The sequence below is a fragment of the Cnephaeus nilssonii genome, assembly GCF_951640355.1.
Source record: "Cnephaeus nilssonii genome assembly, chromosome: 7".
NCBI classification, from domain to species: Eukaryota; Metazoa; Chordata; class Mammalia; order Chiroptera; family Vespertilionidae; genus Cnephaeus; species Cnephaeus nilssonii.
In genome coordinates this window covers 99,485,658-99,501,103 of record NC_137078.1, presented here as the reverse complement: position 1 = coordinate 99,501,103, position 15,446 = coordinate 99,485,658, and the positions used below count along the sequence as shown (strand labels likewise).

Sequence of the window (15,446 nt, the reverse complement as noted above, 5' to 3'; positions counted from 1 at the left end):
TCCAGACGAAACCAGGACTGCAGCCGCGGGATCAAGGCAGCCACAAGGGCCTGCTCATGCACGAATTTCGTGCACCGGGCCTCTGGTCCTATATAAAAGGCTAATATGCAAATCGACCAAACGGCAGAACGACCAGTCTCTATGACGTGCACCGACCACCAGGGGGCAGACGCTCAATGCAGGAGCTGCCCCCTGGTGGTCAGTGTGTTCCCACAAGGGGCCGCACCACTCCGCCAGAAGCCAGCCTCATGGCTGGCGGTGGGAGCTTCTCCCGCCTCTGTGGCAGCGCTAAGGATGTCCGACTGATGGCTCAGGGAGCGGGCCTAAGCTGGCAGTCGGACATCCCCTGAGGGCTCCTGGACTGCAAGAGGGTGCAGGCTGGGCTGAGGGACCCCCGCCCCCCCCAAGTGCCCGAATTTTGTGCACTGGGCCTCTAGTTAGACTATAACTATCTTTATAGTTTCCACCACAATGCACAGAAAAGGCAGCGGAGAAGGGCAAAAGGCAAAAAAATGAGACGCAGATCAAGTAGTGGAAAGACGGCACTGGACATCCCGGGGGCCAGTGTGCCCCGCTGGAGGGCGGGGTTCACACAGCCTGGCTCTGGCCTGTGTCCCACCTGAGGTCATGAGCGTGTAGGCAAGAGACATTATTAACAGTATCATAAATAAGTATTGTAACTTTATTAAAATGAAAGACAATATTCAAAATAATGCAACAAAAATGAATAAAATCCTTTGTCCAATACTGTACACATAATGCAGAAATCAGTGCATTTTCCTAAAGCATGGTCTAACCTTCATTTAGTTCAGACTAACACCTCCGCTTCAAGAGCTCAGACAGTCACGCAGCAGTGGAACTGTAAACAGCTGGTTTAACTGGCGAGAACGTCGCGGCCACGCAGCTCTGCAGGGAGCACCTCCCGCTCGGGCGCGGGCCTCACTGTGCGGGGACACGCGGAGGCGGGGGCGGCAGTGTGAGCGCGGGCGCGGGCCTCACTGTGTGGGGACGCGCGGAGGCGGGGCAGGCAGTGTGAGCGAAGGCCTGGAAGCAGACGGAGCTGATGGACTCGTATTAAGACACAGTTGCTCTTGGTCAGAGGCTTTACTTCAACAGCCAACAATCCCCAGGAAACACTGAGTGGGAACCAGTAACACAAGGCCAGCTCGTGCTGTGTTTGTTCACTAATAGTCTAACCCCCAAACACATCCCACAGTCACTGTCACGTGGTGCTTCATTACTGCTTAGAAGGGCGCCCACGTGGAGCCCACCACGTCCACGGTTCCCGTGAGGCAGCGCGACAGTGGCCGTTGGGGGCGGGACAAGCAGGGCTGTGAGGAAGAGGTTCCGCGGCCCTCTCATCTGTCAGGAAGCCAGACACGAACAGGTGGAAGCGTGGTTGCCAGGTGGACTGCCAGTCCCCGCAGCGACAGGAAGTGAAACCTGCACGTCTTGGGTCTGGGGCGGTTTTAAACTGGGAAGGTACAGCCGCAGTAAGGACACACCCGCTCCCCGTGGAAAAGGCTGCAACAAGACATCCAACGAAACATGAAGACCAAAGAGCCAGAAATCTTCCAACTTATCAGCAAAAATAATTCTCTGCGGTTCTAAATACTGTGCTTGCTTCTGTGTGCAGTCTATCAGAGCGCTGGTCCAGCTGCGTTTTCTTCTGAAGACACATCGCTGAGACGTTAACTAACTGGTTAACCGGCTACGGCTAGGCTGCGAGTTTACTACCGCGTATGCTGTGGCGTCTGTGAGTGTCCCCGCCTGCCCTCCCGCCACACCTCTGTGGGCTTGGACACCGGGGTCCTCAGCATGACAGCACCTCTCCAGCTCTCTGCACAGAGTTCAAGTTTATTCTGCACCTGGAACATCTTCCCTGAACCGCAGTCCAACTGGGAAACTGCTCGGGAACCATCTGCTCCTGGGACCCTCTGCCGCACCGTGCCCCGAGGCTACGGAGAAACCACGTAGGACAAGTGCTTACGCTTCCCGGGGCCGCCCACGTCCCCCCTGGTCCCGGGGGCCACGACGACACCGCCGTCGGCGGGGAAGGGCTGCGCCGGGGTGCTGGCGCTCGCCTCCTCTGCCTCCGTGAAGAACTTCTCGTATCTGTCCAGGTACGGCGGCCTCTCGGGCAGCAGGTAGTAGTGTGTCGAGCTGACCTTCTTCCCGTTCTCGATGATGGGCAGGATGCAGGGGGCCCGGCTGGCAGAGCCTTCGCTGAGCTGTCTCTGCAGAGCTTTGCTGCTGACGTACTTGGGGTCCGGGGCGAAGCTCTGCGTGGGGGGCATGACCCCGTTGAGGTAAGACGGAAGGCTTTTGGGACTTGGGGTGCGGGAGTTGCTCCGTGACAAGGGCTCCCGGGGTGGCACTTTGGGGGGCCTGTCTTCGTCGCTGTAGGTGCTGGAAGTGACCTCCGCCGACCACCTTCTGTAATCGGGCTTCACGGGCCGCGGAGGGATGGGGACCCTCGGGGGGACCTCGGGCTTGTCTGTGTCGGGGTTGGGGGAAGCTCTGTGGATGTGGCTGTGCACCTTGATGGCAGGCTTGTGGAAGGACCCGGCGGGGCCCGAGTGCGACCGCCTGAGCCTCCGGTGGCTCTGCGGCGGCGGCGGGTCTGAGGGCTGCCCCCCTGCGTTCTGCTCGGGGGCCTGGCTGAGGTCCACCACGGAGACCGTCGGGGTTTCGAAGTAGGCGTAGTTGATCTGCCCGCACCCGCGGAAGCTCCGCCTGCCAGGCGCGCTGTACTTGAACTCGGCGGGCGCGCAGTCTCCCAAGAGCAAGTCCGTGTCGGAGCAGGTGAAGAACTCCACCTCGCAGTCCGTGTCGTCCAGGGGGAGGCCCTCGGAGATGGGCAGCGGGGGGAGCGGCCGGGAGCCGGCCACGCAGGGCACGGGGGACGGGCCGTTCTTCATGGGCGTGAGTGGGGGCGTGGGGGCGCACACCCCATTTACTGACAGTTTCTTAAAACCACATACCACTGGGTCCTCGTCGAGGGGCCCCGAGCTCTCACTCGGGGGGAGGACGAGCGGGGGCAGGCTGGGCTTCTGAGAGGGGCCGTGCTCGGCAAGGCGGTGGCCGTTTGCCGGGGCAGGTGCCGAGGTGCGCCCTGCAGAGGAAGGAGGGTGGGGGGGTTAGTGAAGGACCAGCAGAGCCCGCGTGTGGGGACAGCCCACGGCCTAACCCCTCGCCCCCGGGGCTGCCGCCTGAACCCGTCACAGGCCGCGGACACCGTGCCGCCCCACAGGTGTAATTAGGGCCTGGAGATTGTTAACGCACATGATCTGGTTCAAAGAACAGACTATCTCTTCTATCTCCCCCACATGCGCAGGGCACACGCCCACACACGCAGGCAGGTTCTGTGACATGTGCAGAATTCGCAGAAGACGAGCAGCATATAATTTCCATGAATACCACCCGCAGCGCCAGGTCACCAGAGACTTGACCGCGCTGGGCACACAGGGCGGGGCTGAGATAAGAGGGAGCCCCCTGCCGGCACCCGGGAACGCCACGAGGGTGGCAGCCTGCAGTGTGACAGCGGCTCCTGGCGAAAACCTAAGCGACAGGACGTCCACATGACAAGGGCCGTGTGGTGTACTGCGCGCCTTTCCGAGTTCCTGCCAACATCCCCACTCCCGTGCCTCGCACACGGCTCCGCACGCCACGAACGAGCAGGCCCCGTGTGAGGCCGGACAGACCGCCTGCCCTCCCACACGCAGGTCTCTGGGCCTCCTGACGGGACCGGGGACGGGAGTGTGGGAGGGACAGGGTATCTGCAGACCTGCCGCCACCAGGGGGCACACTATCGCTGGAACAGTCAGGTTGTTTCCTCTTTTTTAAAGAGCAAAGAGGAGGACACGCTAACAGCCCTCGGCCACCTCCCCTCCCCCCCCCCCCCCCCCCCCCCCCGGGGCCACCGCAGCCGCATACCAAGAGACGTCAGGTGCGCCTGAGTGGTCGACTTCAGGTTGTAGGCCATGGTGATCGGGTGGATGTTTAGGAAGTTACTGAAATGCAGCAAAGACATCTTGGTCAGAGACCAGTGACCTCCCCCCCCACCCCGTCTGTTCCACCCGCACGCGGAGGCCCACGCACCGCGGCCCGCACTTACTTCCCCAGCTCCCGGCGGCGGCCCCAGCACGCGTTCAGGCTCCCCAGGGCCGGGCCATCGTGCAGAAACGCCTTCAGCGGGACGCGGATCTCCTGGGCAGCGACTCCCGCGGTGGACATCCTGCACCCTGGGCGTCAGGCAGCAAGCAGCTTCTGGTCCCTGGAGGGAGGGAGGACGAGAGGGTGAGGAGACAGCTCAGAAACACCATCCGCAGCCCCCCCGACGGCATCCGAGCGCCGCACACCAAGACGCAGACTTTCCCCAGTTCTCCGCGTTACAGCCACCCCTCCTTCCTTCCCGAGGGAACAACGTACACACTGGAAGTGATTTCTCCTACGTCCTGGTCTAAGATGGGCAGTGCTTTGAGCAGAGAGAGAAATACCCGTGGCCAGGGAGAGTGGCCCCCCTGGTGGGGTGCAGGTGCAGCCCCCTGGACGCTCACCCCCTTCCCCCCCTCGGAAAGGCCCGTGGCCGCTGCAGACTCAGGCGCACGAAGCCCCACGCCTCGGTCAGACGATGGTTCCTGTGGTGCCTTGCTGGCCCACGCCAGCACTGACTTGGGGTCTGTATCTCAGGGTTGGCCCGGGAGGACAAACCCTCCAGGGACGACTGGCTCGGGAGTAAAGGAACACAGGAAGACACCCACTTCCCGATCCTGTACAACCAGGTTCTGCACGCTGGCCGGCTGCGGGCGGCCGCCCCGTCCCTGAGCATGCGTCACACTCTCTCCTCCGAGGGCCTTGCTGCGAGGCCTGGGCACCAAGGCCAGGAAGCAGTTCTCCCTAACCCAGCGATTCCTCAGCTCCCAGGGGTCCGGTCCCTCTCCGCAGGGCCTTTTTTTTTTTTTTTTTTGAGAGAGAGGAAGGGAGTGGGGGAGAGAGAAACATCGATCGGTTGCCTCTGGGATGTACCCCGACTGGGTACCAAACCTGCAGCCTCCACGCCCCGCCCGGGACTCAGACCAGCGGCCTTTCAGGCACAGGACGCGCTCAATGGGCCCGGCCAGGCCCCCAGCCTCTTCTAGATGCTCCTTTGTTGTTCACGATCGCACCAACGCCAACGCTACTGGCAGATAATCTACGGTGAAGACCTAGCTCTGGCCCCTCGGAGACGTGTGCATACACTCCAGACTGCTCTCATGTTCTCGCCGAAAGCGTGCACACCGAGAGCGGGTGAGCCAGGCCTGGGGCGGGGAGGGGGTACACAGGCTATTTTTTTGTTTTGATTTAGGGACAAATCTGTCACCTCCTAGCTGACTGTGAGCTCAGATAACAGGCCGTTCCCATCACTAACCATCGCTGCCTGGGACCGCAGGAGCTCAGTCAGTGACTGCACAGTGACACCTACTATTGCCATCGGTGTCGGGAGAACGTACACGGCACAGGGTTTGCTTTTTCCACATAAAAGGTACGAGAGGGATGTTTCGGTCCATCTGAAACATTTAAATCTCAGGCAGAGAGTTAAATAGGTTAAAATAGTATTTCAGAGAGGGAAGCCTTATTTCTCTTTAGTCGGTTTCTTTAGAGAAGAGGAAAAACATCTCTTAGTAAATCTAAGTTATGGGGAGGTTTGGTTTTCAGATCCCTAAAATGCAGCGTGTTTTCCCTCCTTCACCTGAATCGAGTCAAGCTGCGAAGCATCTGAAAACCCACGTCCAGGGAACACCGTCAGGCTGCCCACAGCACTGCAGGACCCCAGGGCAAGCGTCTGCCGACCGGACGTGAAAGCCCCGGTGGGAAGGAGCACGCAGCGGGGGAGCCCACGCGTGGAGGCTGCGCCCGGATGGCAGGGCGGCCGGAGCCCAGCCCCACCTGTCGGCAGGCCAAGGGCCAGGAATCACTGCCTGTCGGCTCCTCACCATCCACATCTGAGCTCTCAACAGCGCGATTGTGTAACTATGGCCTCTGCGAAATCGCCTCGGTCCTAAACTTACATTTCAATGGCCCCTGGAAATTATTTGTATGTTCTAGAAAAAGTTATTTTTTATTCATTGTTTCCATCACCTACTTGTTAGCTTTCTTAAGAAAAAAATTTTTTTTAGTCTAAAAAGAATTGTGTTCCCTGCGCCAGCTCCCTCCTGACCACAATGGTGTCTTTGTGTATTCAGAGGAGGTGACCTGCCTCCACATCTCAATGGGGAATTGTGAATGGCCGCGTTATGAAACTGTCGGAACTTCCTACTGGCTAGCAGGGGAGCGCGGAGGGCAGTATAATTTTATGCTCTTCCTCCGGAAAATACTCCAAACTGTAGAATCCCGGGGCCACCCGCCAACGTGCTCAGTGCCCCGCAGACGGTGAGCTGAGGGTGTGAGCCTCCTGAAACGCCCGCCTTCGCTCTCAGTCTCCCCGTATTCAGTACAGACGCCCTGGGTGGGGGCGGGGTAAGCCCTCGGTCACCCTCAGGTTAAAAGGAACCGGCTCCAGGGAGACGTAGCTGCAGTGCTTCCCAGTCTGCTTCCTAGAGCTACAGCCGGCTCTCCTCCGCCGGAGCCGGCACCTGCGAGCAGAGACGGGGCTGCCGTGAGGCCAGCCTGAGCCCGGCAGCCTGGTCCCCCCGGAACCCTGGGCACGGTCCCTTTCCCGACACCCCAGCTCAGCTTTAGTGTCAAAATGCAGCTAATCCCACCCCAGATGCGAACAACCTTTTCCCGTTAAACATCACTTGATCTTTTTTATTCAAGGGAACCCCCCAACCATGTTTCTTGGGGTGTTCCTTTTAGATCCTTTCCCCCTCCCCGTTTTAATCCTTCAGCTCTGCACAGAGCACCCCGAATCCTGACTCCAGCCCTGGCTCAGGCGTCCATTGTCCGGTGGTGATCTCTGCACTTGGGTGGTCCTCTGGCACCCCAACTCCACAAACCAGGCTCCTGCCACTCACTTCAGACCCCACCCACTTTCCCAGCCAGTTCAGGGTCTAGGTCAGCGATTTGCCACTGGTGTGCCCCAAGAATGTTTAAGGCATGTAATACCTGACGATTCAGTCAGGGCACCGACCGCTTTTCCCTTAAAAAATTGTCCAAAAAATGACAGTAGCCAACAGAGCAACAGCCATCTAGTGTGAATGAATCAACATTATACCCTCTTTTTCTTTGGTCAGACTGACAAAAATATATATTTTCTGGTGCAGCAGAGTTTTAGTAGTTGATGTCCCCTGAGATGAACAGGCTGAAAACCGCTGGTCCAGGAGGACCACTTTCCTAGAGGGGCCGCTTTTAACCTGAGTCTCAGCCCCTCTAGCTCAGCCCCCCAGCTCCATGGTCCCCCTTCCTTCTCACTGGCTGCTCCTCTGGGGTCCCAGACAGCCTCCCACCCACACCTCAGCCGGGTCCGCACTCCTGGACCCCGGCTCCGCGCTCTGCACAGGCCCATCGGCCTTGTGGGGTGCCTGCTTCTCCTCCCCCGAATCTGAGAACTCACTTGGCCTTCAGGGCCAGCTGGGCCACCTGCTCCTTCCCACTCTCCAAATCTAGGACAGGCCTGGCTCCCCGGGAAGTCCCGGCACCACGCGTTTCTAATAGCTAAGTGGATGTTGAGAAAATATCCATCTCATTTTTTAAAAAGGTAATTATGTGAAAGACTCACATATGCTATAAATCAGCCAAGAACCAAGGGAAAAAGCAAAGGATTGTAAGGGCCACTTTAGGACAGAGCAGGAAAGTTTCATTAAATCCACTTCCCAAATCCAAAGTGGCCAGTGTGCACCCTGGGGAACAGCACTGGTGTTTACTTAAGGCCGCCAGGGAGTGCTCCTGAAAACGGGGTCTCCCCCTCGCTCCCACTTACTTCTTCTGGATGATAAGGTACCTACTGTCTTTTTACTGTCAAAGAGTCAAAACAACGCCATGAGCACCCTGCACGTTCTGTATTAAGGTGAGCTTTACCTTAGGACAGTCTCTTTGAAACTGTTTAAAAAACCAGGCTACCTTAAGACAATAACCTAGATCTGCTTACCTGGCCACCAGATCTCATTAATAAATCTCAGAAGCAACCCACAGAGGAGGAGGGGCACATTTTTGTCACTCGACTCATCCAGTTCTGCCCGGCGCTTCCTTATTTAAAAGTGTGATGTAATTTCCTTCTTTCAATCTGGTTTTAGAACCTGATTTCTGTTTATTCAGGGCGATAAATGGTCTTTTCAGCTGCATTTAACAATTACCTACATAACTACTCCCAGACCCATGGAGACATTTAGGGGCAAAATGTGTAAAAAGAAACTGATTTAGGAACACGACAAACCCCATGATTTTAAATCTTCCCCACATAAACCAACACCTGCATGTTTATCTACCTTCTGAAAACCTCTGAAATAAAGATTCGTGTCTGAAGCGCTAGTAGCCAAGACATTTGACACTGAAGGTTCAGTGGAACTCTTTTGTAGAACTGTAATTGTTTTATTTTTTGTTAATCCTCACCCAAGGGTATTTTTCCCATTGATTTTAGAGAGTGGAGTGGGAGGGGAGAGAGAGAAACATCGATGTGAGAGAGACACATCGACTGGACTGAACCTGCAGCCCAGGCACGTGCCAGGACTGAACTGTGACCCTCCCGTGGGGCTGACGCCACGCTCTAACCACTGAGCCGGCCAGGGCGAGAACTGTGATTTGATCAATATGAGGAAACTCACTCGTCTGGTCCTCACCGCACCTTCAGTGTTTAGGACAGTTGTTGTTTACTACCAGCAAAAGGCTTCGAAGGCCCCAGGGTCCCTCCTCGGCGATGGTTTGGGGAGGGGAGGAGGGGAGGCAGTGAGGACGGCCTCCTTCCCAGCACCCTGCTCCTGGGGAAGTGAGCAGCCTTCCCGTTAAAGCACAGGCGGCTTAAACAGTTTATATTATGTCAGTAAAATGTAATTAAAATACTCGTGCACCAATTCAAGCTAAACTTGTTGGTTCCGGTAAAGATGGAAGTGCAGTTGGGGTGGTGTGGACGGACGTTTGTCCTCATGCCTGGCACACACTGGCCTGTTTGTAAAGGATAAAAACTGAGGCAACAAGGAAGGTAATTTCTCTCCAGACTGTGAGAATCAAAGCTAAGTAAGAAAGCAAAAAGCTCAGTGACCTAATTTCTTGAATAATTCGGAACATTTCCTTGCTAAGTATTAGGAAATGGCAGGCTAACAGAAACCCTACTCGCTCCCCGGCCCTAGTCATCGCCACCTGACCCCCGACTCCTGCAGCACCAGCGCAGGGCGACCACGCTGTCCCCGTCCTTTCCCCCGGGAGGGCGGGAAGTTACTCCCTTCACGACACGCGCAGCCGTTTCTGGGGAGGAGACGGAACGCTCTTCCAACTTTAGTGACAACAAGCACGTGGTCTGATGATGGAAGCAAATCTGGAAAACTTGAAATTTACTGAGCATGTAAAAAGCCACCCCGGGGTCACTCTAGGTCGTCACTGTGAGCACTGACCCAGGAGATAGCACGCCAGACCCTACCTGACAGGCTGTGCTGAGCACTTCGTTTATGCGAGCTTATTTAATCCGCAGCCCCGGCAGGAGATGGCTTACGGTTACTGCCCTCAGTCACACATGAGGATCTGAGGCAGAGGTCAGGGACTTACTTGGTCAAGGTCACGTCTGGCGAGCGGTGGGAGCCTGGTGTCAAAGCCCCCCCCCCCCCCCCGCCCTTCACCCCTCGGGCACCCGGCAGGGTGCGCTCTGACCACTAGACTTTTCCCGGGTAACCCTCAGCCCATGAAGTTCCTGTTCCACTTCATCTCCCCGGATTCTCCTGCCTAGTTATCCCCTAAAAGGGGTGCATTAGCCCTGGCTGATGTGGCTCAGTGGTTAGAGTGTTGGCCTGCACACCAAAGGGTCTTGCCTTCGTTCTGGTCAAGGGCACATACCTAGGTTGCAGGTTCGATTCCGGTCGGGTGGTGGAAGCCACCAATCGATGCACATCGATGTTCTCTCTCTCCCTCCCTCCCTTCCACTCTCTCTAAAAAAAATTATCAATGGGAAAAATATCCTCAGGTGAGGATTAACAAAAACAAAAAAATTAAGAGGGGCGGGTGAAGGTATTACTTTTACACTCTATGACTCCTTCAATCGATTCTTTCGGAGCTTTCCATCTCTAAGGGTGCGCCTCCCGCATCCCACATCCATCCCAACGCCACACCGCGCACCTTAACCAGGACGAAGTGGCTAGTTCCCACCCCACCCCACCCCTCCTTCCAGGCAGCGCACAGCGTGAGCCTTTCCCAGCAGCAGGTCTCCTATTTGGAAGCACTTTCTCACCCATTGTCTCACTCGACCCCACAACATCCCTGTAGGAAGAGGCAGGGTTCGTCTCCATTTCAGACAGGAAATGAACGCCACCTTCCTGGTGCGCGGCTGCCCAGGAACCGGGCATTTCCCGTCCACTCGCCTGCGTCTCCCTTCAGAGTGGCTTCGTGTTAGGCGACCCCGGTCCTCCTCCAACACCCTTGTTTATAAACGGGGAACGGATGCAGAGACGGATGGCCACGAGAACGGCTCAGAGATAAAACAGGAACTCGACTCAGTGTTGCTCACAAGCCCTTAGCGGCCAGGGATGGATTCCTTTCACCAATGGTTATCAAATGCTTGTTCTGGACCAGACACCATGCCAGCGATGAAGAGTCAAACTGGTGAGGGAGACAACAGGCAAAGCAGCCATTTCAGACTGGGGGGCTCCCAAGGACGCAGGACAGCAAGAGGCCGAGGAGCCGGAGAGCCATTCACACAGGTGGCTAGGGAAGGCCTCTCGCAGGTGACTTAAAAAAATTCTCACCTGAGGACGTGAGGAAGGAAGGGAGGGAGGGAGGGAGAGTGATGGAGAGAGAAACATTGATGTGAGAGAGAAACATCGATCGGTTGCCTTCTATACACTCCCTGCCTGGGGGTCGAACCTGCAACCCAGGTATGTGCTCTGACTGGACTCGAACCAGCAATGTTTCCGAGCACGTGATGACACTCAACCAACTGAGCCACTCCTGCCAGGACTCACAGGTAACTTAAAAAAAAAAAAATGTATTTTTTATTGATTTCAGAGAGGAAGGGAGAGGGAGAAATAGAAACATCAAAGATGAGAAACTTCGGTCGGCTGCCTCCTGCACACCCCTTACTGGGGAGCCTGCAACCTGGGCACGTGGCCTGACTGGGAATCGAACCGTGACCTCCTGGTTCATAGGTCGATGCTCAGCCACTGAGCCCTGCCGGCCGGGATCAGGTGGCTTTTTGTGTAAAATCCAAAGGGTGGAAAGAGGCAGTCACGAGAGGAGTAGTGTTTTTTAGACAATCGCGCTGGTCCAGATTCTTCTTTTACTGAGGGCCACTGGACACTGCCTCCCAGTCCTTACCCTCCTCCTGTCTCTCCCTAACGGTAATGGTTTGCTGAACCGTGGCACTGAGGAGGTGAGAGGCCTAATCCATGGGGCCAGAACCCCGTATTTTAAGTGTATTCACCGAGGCCCGGAAGAGTGGCCTGTTGGTAATACTGCCCTGTTTTATGGCACAAGGGACTGGATTAAAGTATCAACTATGACTCCGACTCACAGAATCTTTTGTTTCCTCTCTGAGCCTCGAAGCTGACGCTAACTTTCCCTTACCTTCAAACTAACCTATTTATTGTTGTTGTTGTTAATCCTCACCAGAGGATAGTTTTCAGTGTCCTTAACCGGTAATCAAACCCGAGACCCTTTGGTGAGCCACACCGGCCGGGGCCCAACTTCTCTACGAAACTTACATTCAGAACCTGAAAACCGCCCCGTTGTACCTGCCTTCACAAAGCATGTGCTTCTACTGGGCCAGCAAAGCCAGGATGCCACACGGCACTGCTTATCAGGGCTGCTCATCAGCTGCCATAGCCCGGTCCCACCCGGCACCGAGGATGCTGCGGGGCCCTGGCCGCCAGCGGAGGGCCATTCGGGTTCACTCAGAGTGGGAGCAGAGTTGTTTCTCTGGTAGAGGGAGCCCAGGACATTCAAATTCCTGGAATTACCCCTGGCACCACCTCCTCCCTCCTCTGCCCCTTTCTAAAGCAACCGGCTGGTATGTGGCCATTCAGGTCGGTTCCAGGCGTGCTGGATTGTACCTGTAATTTAGCAACTGGCTCTGGGAAGCTCCCATCAGCGTGAGCAGAGAGGAAGTGTGATCTGGTTCAGCTTCGGAGAAGCGGCAGTTAAGAGTTATTGTCACACAACTCAGGTCGAGTGTGATCATTAAATCTCAGAGGAAGAGAGCCGTCTTTAGTGAGCTGGAAGAAGGAAAAACAATTCATCGAAGGAGTAATTCTTACCTATCACAATATGAGTAACTCGGACATTTCCTAACCGTCACTAAACAACAGGTTTGCTCTGCGACTGATCCATTCCTGAACTTTAAAATGTAAAATCTGCTTTCTTGCAGTTACTTATCAACCATTAACTACGTGCCAGGGCCCATAAGATAGAAGCTGTGCAAGGCAGAGGTCCTGCCCTTAAGGAGTTTACAATCTAATGTGTGTTGGGTTATACATTGTTAGTTCAAGACCTCTGGCACCTATTAGCGAATAGCCACTGGAACACAGCTGGCCGGGCCGGCGAGTGTCGACCTAGGAGCCAGGAGGTCACGGTTCGATTCCCGGTCAGGGCACATGCCCAGGTTGCAGGCTCCATCCGCAGTGTGGGGCGTGCAGGAGGCGGCGGATCAATGATTCTCTCTCATCATGGATGTCTCTCCCTCTCCCTTCCTCTCTGAAATCAATAAAAACAACAACACAAAAGCAGCTGAACCAACCGGGGTGCAGCGGGGAGGACAGGGTGCTGAAGTCCGTGCTAAAACCTCCGTTTCTCTTTAGGAAAGAGCCTGGCCATCCACATACTGGTAACAGAGCCAGCACGGTAACATGAAACCAACTCTTATTCCGGTCTTACCCAAATCTGGTCATTTCCTGAAATGGGTACCTAGCCGGTCTTTGATCTGTTTAAATACAGCTTCACTCAAAACTGTATAATTACAGACATGCAAAAAGAGAAAGAGAGAGAGAGAAAAAAAAAAGCAGTTTTAACCAAAAGGCGAGACTAACTGTGGTGAACTTAGTTTGTCTCCTCAGCAAACACATGCCCACTGCATTCTTACCGATCTGCGAACGCTCCAAACCGTGCACAGCACCCGGCCCCCGGAGAAGAAAAAAAAGCGTTTTAGCCTCACCTTTCTTCACCCCTGACAGTTGCCTGGAAACCAGGCCTGCCCTACCTGTGTTGCAGGTGTACCTCAAGTCACCAACACATCTTTTAAAGCTACAGTCGCTATTCTGACTGCACTTAAGTTTATGACTAACAATCTATTCATATTTTTTATCAGGTAAGAGACTGGTTTCTTTCAAGCAATGACGAAACCCTAATAAAGACTTAGCCAGCGCCGTGCGGCACCAATCACGGCTAAGGAGGGATCTCATTTGCACGGCGACGGAGACACACACACAAATACACACACGTACGCCCGGGAAATGCCCAATGGGCGCCCGCGGCTCCTTCCCTCGGGAGCCGGGTTCAGGGCTCCGAGCGGCCGGGAGAGGGAGAGGGAGAGGGGGAGGCACGGAGCTGCCGGATGAACTGCAGACCCCGACTGCGGGGACGCGGTCGCCGAGGCCAGGCGGGGGGCCGCCCCCACCCCGCGGCTCTCGGGCCGGTGGCTGGGCGCACGGGGCGCACCGGGGCGCAGCTCCCCTGTGGGGAAGGGGACGCGCGAGGCCGCCGCCAGCCCGCGCGGGACCCCGGCTCCCCGCTCCGAACCCCGCGCCCCCTGGCAGCCGTCTCGGGCCGAGGCGCGTCCGGGCGCCCGGTGCGCGCGGCAGGAGAGGCGAGGGCCCCCCAGGCCCGACCGCGCCGCCCGGGCCGCCCCCTCCCTCCCTCCCTCCCTCCCTCCCTCCCTCCGTCCGTCCGTCCCTCCCGGGGAAACTCCGCGTTGGGCGACCCTCCGGGCGCCCGGGGACCCGCCCTGCGACGGGAGCCGCCCGCAGCCGCAGCGGCGGGGGCGCGGCGCCGCCCTCCCCCCGGCCCGAGGCCCCTTACCCCGCGGAGCCGCGGCTGCCCCCCGGCGCCCTCCCGCGCATGTCCGTCCCGGCTGGCTCCGCGCCCGGCTGGGGGCCGCCACCGCGCAGGCGCCTGGCTGCACCGCTCCGCCAGGCTCGCGCTCCCGCTCGCACTCGGCCTCCGTCGCCCCGCCGCGCCGCCCGCTTTATACTTTAGGGGGCGGGGCGTGACGTCAAGGCCCCGCCCACCCCCAGGGCAGCCAATCCCGGCCGCGAGCCCTTTAAAGGGGCGATGCCAGGCGGCGGAGGCGCTCGCGTGGGGTCCGCCGCGTCGCGGGGCCTGCGGGGACGCCGCCCTGGTCTTCCGGGGGCAGCGAGGGGGCGCCCTGGGGACCCCGGCGGCGCTGCGAGCGCGGGGCGCCTGTGGCTTTCCCCGCAGCGCGCGGGCAGCCCGATCCTGCCTCCCGCAAGGGGGCGCCGCGCCTCGCGGGGACCTTCCCGTCTTCTGCAGCCGCGGGGACGGCTTTTGCGTGTTTTCCCCGGCCCGCGGGCCGCAGCGTGGGAGGACCAGCGAGGGCCGGTGTGGGGTGGCAGCGGACAAGGGGGGGGGCAGACGGACAGTGCACGGGGGCAGCGGGGTCACCCGGGACAACGAGCCACAGCGTGGGAGAGCGAGGGGCGGCGCGGGACCGCGTGGGGCCGCGGAGGGCGCCGAGGCCGCACTGCTGACGCCTCTCCTGGGAGAGCCGAGGGAGAGTGCCAGCCACCTCACCTCTGACCACGGGTTTGAAAGCCAGCTGGTGGCCGTGGACCCGGCCAGGGCCACCCACGAGCTCCCGAGGTCCCCAGGCCGAGTGTCCTTGTCAGACCCACGCTGGCCGCCCATCCCTCGGCCTGGCTGGCGGCCACTGATGCCCGAGGATGCAGCACCAGCGAGCCTCTCCCGGGGCGCCGGTGATGCAACCTAGGCTTATAGTTTAACCGTAAAATAAATAATACAAATGATAACAAACCAAGAGTAACTAAAGTGAGAAAAAAAGCAAACAAGACAGAAACCCTCCAGCTGGAACCAGAACAAACCCCCGGAGCGGGACTCCGCGGAGCAGGGGCCAGAGGCCTCGCGCTGACCTCGCGGGTCTCCCGGAGCCGGGCCTGCGTTTCAGCCGGAACGCCCGGTGGTCGTGCCTAGAACGGCCTAACCGGGATGGGATGGCCTACCGGCGGGAAGGAGAGATCCCGGCCTCATTATCAGGTTAACTATTAACTTCGCGCTCCATGAAAGGATTTGCCTTTTCTCCCCTATTATTTACTTACATTCTTTAAAATTTAATTCAAAGGCTTAATTTTGAATGCAAGCCC

General features: G+C 57.6%; 1 protein-coding gene across 2 annotated transcripts; it reads right to left on the bottom strand.

Moving 5' to 3' along the window:
* Window positions 1-649: 649 nt before the first annotated feature.
* On the bottom strand, window positions 650-14,277 carry ERRFI1 (ERBB receptor feedback inhibitor 1). Of its 2 annotated transcripts, XM_079778369.1 has the most exons (5): window positions 14,128-14,263; window positions 12,168-12,329; window positions 4,118-4,276; window positions 3,937-4,013; window positions 650-3,115 (listed from the first exon to the last, which is right to left on the bottom strand). In XM_079778369.1, the coding sequence occupies exons 3-5, from the start codon at window positions 4,234-4,236 to the stop codon at window positions 1,959-1,961; spliced, it is 1,353 nt and encodes a 450-aa protein (XP_079634495.1). In that variant the 5' UTR covers window positions 4,237-4,276; window positions 12,168-12,329; window positions 14,128-14,263; the 3' UTR covers window positions 650-1,958. The 2 variants fall into 2 exon arrangements, with proteins under 2 accessions (XP_079634495.1, XP_079634494.1); XM_079778368.1 differs by lacking the exon at window positions 12,168-12,329 and having other exon boundaries at window positions 14,128-14,277.
* Between the last annotated feature and the right edge of the window lie 1,169 nt (window positions 14,278-15,446).

Coding starts and splice junctions, on each gene's coding strand:
- ERRFI1 (XM_079778368.1), bottom strand. CDS start 4,236: ATGTCCACCGCGGGAGTCGCTGCCCAGGAGATCCGCGTCCCGCTGAAG. Junction 4,014..4,117: donor CGCCGCCGGGAGCTGGGGAA/GTAAGTGCGGGC, acceptor GCTGCATTTCAG/TAACTTCCTAAACATCCACC. Junction 3,116..3,936: donor GGCGCACCTGACGTCTCTTG/GTATGCGGCTGC, acceptor CTTCCTCTGCAG/GGCGCACCTCGGCACCTGCC.